The following is a 3,985-nucleotide window of genomic DNA, read 5'->3' as shown; positions in this document are numbered from 1 at the left end:
ACAAGAAAGCGCCTGCGGGGGCTAGAAAAGGCGTGCACTCGCGAGCGGGAGATGGGGTGGTGGGGAGGCGTGAAGCCCGCGGAGGGCCGGGGTCGCGCTGGAAGATCGGAGTCTTGAGGAGCGCTCACTAGACGGGGAAACAAGGAAAGCAGCGCGCGAAGGCCAGGCAGCACTTACAGGTTGATGGTGCGCTCCAAGGTGAGGGGCTTGGTCTGCTGGATGTACTTGTTGCCGAACTGGTTGACCCCCCGGGGCCAGCCGGTCTGCGAGCGATTGGGCGGCACCACGGACATGCTGGCAAGCTCGGGCGCTGGCGGCGAGAGGAAAGGGGGAGGGAAGGAGACTTTCCCGGTGCCAGCAGCGGTTACCTGCGTTCCACTCAGCAGCCGCCGCCCGCCATTAACGTGAAAGAGCAAGGAGAAGCGTACGCACGCCGGAAGTGCATTCCGAGCCCCTGGCGGCAGGAAATAGAGAGGCCGTGGCCTGCCAGGCGGAGCACCATTGGACCGACCGCTGGAGGGATGGTCGCAAGATCTAGAGCTCCCATTGGTAAATTATGTGCGGGTTCCGCCTCCTCTTACGTTGGTATTTCCTATTGGGTGGTTCTGGGAAAGGGGCATTCTGGGAATTGTAGTCTCCATAGGCAAATAGCTGCTTGATTAGCGTGGTGTGGGTCTGTAGCTTATGAAGAGATGAATGGGAAACGGCCAGCTGAGCCCGGTCCTGGCCAGACCGGGAAAAAGAGAAAGAAGGAGGTGATGGCGGAGTTTTCGGACGCTGTCACGGAGGAAATCTTGAAAAAGCAGGTGGCCGAGGCTTGGAGCCACAGGACGCCGTTCCGTCACGGTAACCGGGTGCTGCGAAGGGGGAGTCGCCGCACGGCGTCCGGGGGCCTCTGAAAGTCCTGTCACTCTAGTCAAGCCCACAAGGGAAGAGGCTCTTGAAGAGAACCTCCTCCGACCCTCCTGCCTGGCCTGCTGCCACCTTTCATTCCAAGTTCAGTTTGGATTTAGAAACCTGAGAAGAGAAAGAAATGTAGGCCGGAGAGTTTGGGGAAGGAGAGGGCATGAAAGTTGATGGTCGAATTCTGGAATCAAGGGTTACTGACGGAATCTGTTCCACTGATTGTGCGATGTTGTCAATGGATTTAACTTGTCAAAACTTCAGTTCCTTCCTATGTAAAATGGAATAGCTAATAGTATTTACCTTAGGAAGATGTTAAATGAGATTAATAAACCGATGCACATATGCATCAATAGACATTTCCCTGAGTAAGGACCAATAAACATTTGGACATATATTTGAGCGCCTTATGTGATATTTGCCTCCGAGGATGATGCTCGGTTGTCCCATGATAGTGTAGCCAGAGCGTTTGTTGTGAGCTGCTAGGTAGCGGGCACCTGAGCTTACTCGGGTTTTTTAGTGCCTATATAGTTCAACTATATGACCTATGAAAGTAAACCTGTTGACCAATGGAAGAAACGTTCGGTGAACCATTCCAACCCCAGCTTTCCATACCAATGTATAGGATAAGAACGCTGCTTAATGCGCCATGCATTTCCGTCTAAAGTTTGCCATGATTTTTGTTTCAATTAAGTGCTTTAAAGAGGGAACTCCTGAGTTCTCTAGATGCACATAGAAAATGATGGCTTAGTGTTTAAAGCACAAGCTGTGTACACTCAGAGACTTCTCAATTTCCTTATCTGTAGGGGGTGGAGATACTGATAATGTTTACCTTAGAGTTGTTGAAATTAAATGAAAATACATGTAAAGCACCACTGTGCCTGGTGCTTGGTAGGTGATGATGACATGATTATTAGAAGGGTACATATTAGCCCACTAGAAGCGGTGGGTAAAATGTCGAGGGAGAAATCATGAAATTAGAGGAAATTATGCCTGAACTGATTAAAAAAAAAAAAGTATGTGTATCGTAACTTAGTAACTTGGGGAAAGAAAAGAGATTGAAGGAAAATTGCCAGCTGGTATTGCTATTCTCAATTTTAATCTGCTACTCTCATTTTAAGTTTTGGGGGAAATAAATTAAGACTCAAGTAATCATTGAACTAAAAAAAAAAAACACAAAAGAGCGGGAAACCTTACTTTAGTGATATCACCTGTACTCATCTTAAGGACTAATATTGTAAGTACAGTATCTTTTAAAAGTAGCATTGAGTGTATAAAGAAAAAAGAGAAGAGCTTATAATTTTTCCGCCAAAGCTTAGACTTTAGATACTAGATTCCTGAAAATTCATGACCATCCCCTTTTGTATTCTCTGTACTATGCTACTCAGGGGTCAAAAATACAAAAGGAAAAAAGCCATATGTTTTTATTCCAACAGAAGCCATTGTCATGGACATGGACCCCTTTCTTCACTGTGTGATCCCAAACTTCATCCAAAGCCAAAACTTCTTGGAAGGGCTTCAGAAGGAACTTCTGAATTTGGACTTCCATGAAAAGTATAATGATTTATACAAGTTCCAGCAGGTATTTATGCCCCTTTCCATTGGCTCTTCTACTTCAGAAATTTATTATCTATAAAACTGTTTAATACTTTTAAACTTGAGGTTTTAGTTGGGTTTGCCTTGGAGAGTCCTTGCCTTGATGTTGTTAAAAGAATTCATTCATTTAACATATGCTTACTGTTAGCTATGTGTTCGGTACTATAATTATTATACGGGAGTCTTTGCCAGTTCCTGCCCTGTAAGACTTTAAAATCTAAAATAATAGAGGTGATAGCGATGGTGACAGTCAAGAAATACGGTAAGCCAATGAGTTAAGTACATTATAAACAAAGAGATTAAGTATATTTTGGGGAGTGGTATACCGAAGAGAGCTGTACATTAGAAAATAATCATTTAAATTTTTGCATTCATGTCTTTGTTGAGGTGGCTTGATGTATTGCAATATGCTCTCCATTGTACTATGTCCTATAGAGAGTTAGATCCATTCTTTTTTGGGCGGACAGTTTAATTTAGCAGAAAAGACTATCGCAAAATCAAAGCTGGTTTTCCCACTCTTAAAAGACAGGCCCAATCTAGGGATAGAAATATAGGTCATTGGTTTCCCCGTTTTGGGAGCTATCTTTGAGTACATGGCATACATCATTCCTGAAAATCATTTATGAAACTTCAAGGACATCAGCCCTTAAAATCACACACAAAAAATTAAAAATGAAGAAGGTAAAGATTATTTTGTTTTCTTTGCCTTTTCCCTTTGACTTCTCTTTATCTGAGATAAGAAAGTAAATAACAGATTTCTTTTTCTTGCTTTCATTCTTCTACATTAGAGCTGATTGTCAGCTGGTCGTGTCCCCCAATCTGTCTCTCTTTGGGCCTTGGACACATGACTGAATTAACCGGGTTAAATAAACAAACGATGTGACTCATAATAATTCAGAATACCTCATGAAAATTAACTTTATCCATAGTAAAGTTGCATAACTTAAAAATGATGTTGTCTGCCTTTGTAATTGTATCAACTTTTATAGCACTAGACCTCTTTTGTTGGTTTAGAGCTATATACATCTCTGACTACCAAAACTGAGAAATCATAGTGGTTTTTAGTTAGTGCAATTTGGTAGATTAAAACACATCTAACTGTGAAATTAGTGACAGACAAAATAATAGAAAGGGCCCTGGGTGATGGGATGGATGGGGGGAAGCCATTACTTTAGATCCCCATGAGTGCTTGGGGAAACTGCTGTGAATAATTTTTACTATGCTTACTTTGGGACTGAGCTTCTTCATGCTAAGACAGTAAATGTAAAACCTATTTTCAATCTCCTGTCTCTTCAAACTTCACCTGTACCCCTTTCTCTTTGCTTGTACTGTGAATTGACTTGATAATTGAGGAGTCTATAACATCTTCCAGTCCCCCTAACCAAGTTTGTCATTAGGAGTAGCCCAGTAGTTTGTATTGCAAGCATTATTCAGTGCATGCTTTATGCCATGTTAAGTGCTTTATATTTATTAATTCAATAAATCC

At 42.6% G+C, this 3,985-nt stretch overlaps 2 protein-coding genes across 2 annotated transcripts in view; one reads left to right on the top strand and one right to left on the bottom strand.

Moving 5' to 3' along the window:
• NUDT21 (nudix hydrolase 21) overlaps window positions 1-446 on the bottom strand; it is a 19,298-nt gene extending 18,852 nt beyond the window's left edge. Inside the window, exon 1 of the mRNA XM_011360133.2 lies at window positions 178-446. Within this exon, the coding sequence (XP_011358435.1) occupies window positions 178-293 (116 nt within the window). The 5' untranslated portion in view covers window positions 294-446. The remainder of the gene's footprint in view (window positions 1-177) is intronic.
• A 172-nt stretch (window positions 447-618) lies between these two features.
• The window catches only part of OGFOD1 (2-oxoglutarate and iron dependent oxygenase domain containing 1), an 18,283-nt gene continuing 14,916 nt past the window's right edge, over window positions 619-3,985 (top strand). Inside the window, exons 1-2 of the mRNA XM_011360132.1 lie at window positions 619-846; window positions 2,340-2,485. Coding sequence (XP_011358434.1) covers window positions 693-846; window positions 2,340-2,485 — 300 coding nt within the window. The 5' untranslated portion in view covers window positions 619-692. The remainder of the gene's footprint in view (window positions 847-2,339; window positions 2,486-3,985) is intronic.

Source organism: Pteropus vampyrus, unplaced genomic scaffold (assembly GCF_000151845.1).
Source record: "Pteropus vampyrus isolate Shadow unplaced genomic scaffold, Pvam_2.0 Scaffold51, whole genome shotgun sequence".
Classification (NCBI taxonomy): Eukaryota; Metazoa; Chordata; class Mammalia; order Chiroptera; family Pteropodidae; genus Pteropus; species Pteropus vampyrus.
Note: the sequence above shows the minus strand (reverse complement) of the source record. Positions and strands in the feature narration are given on the sequence as shown.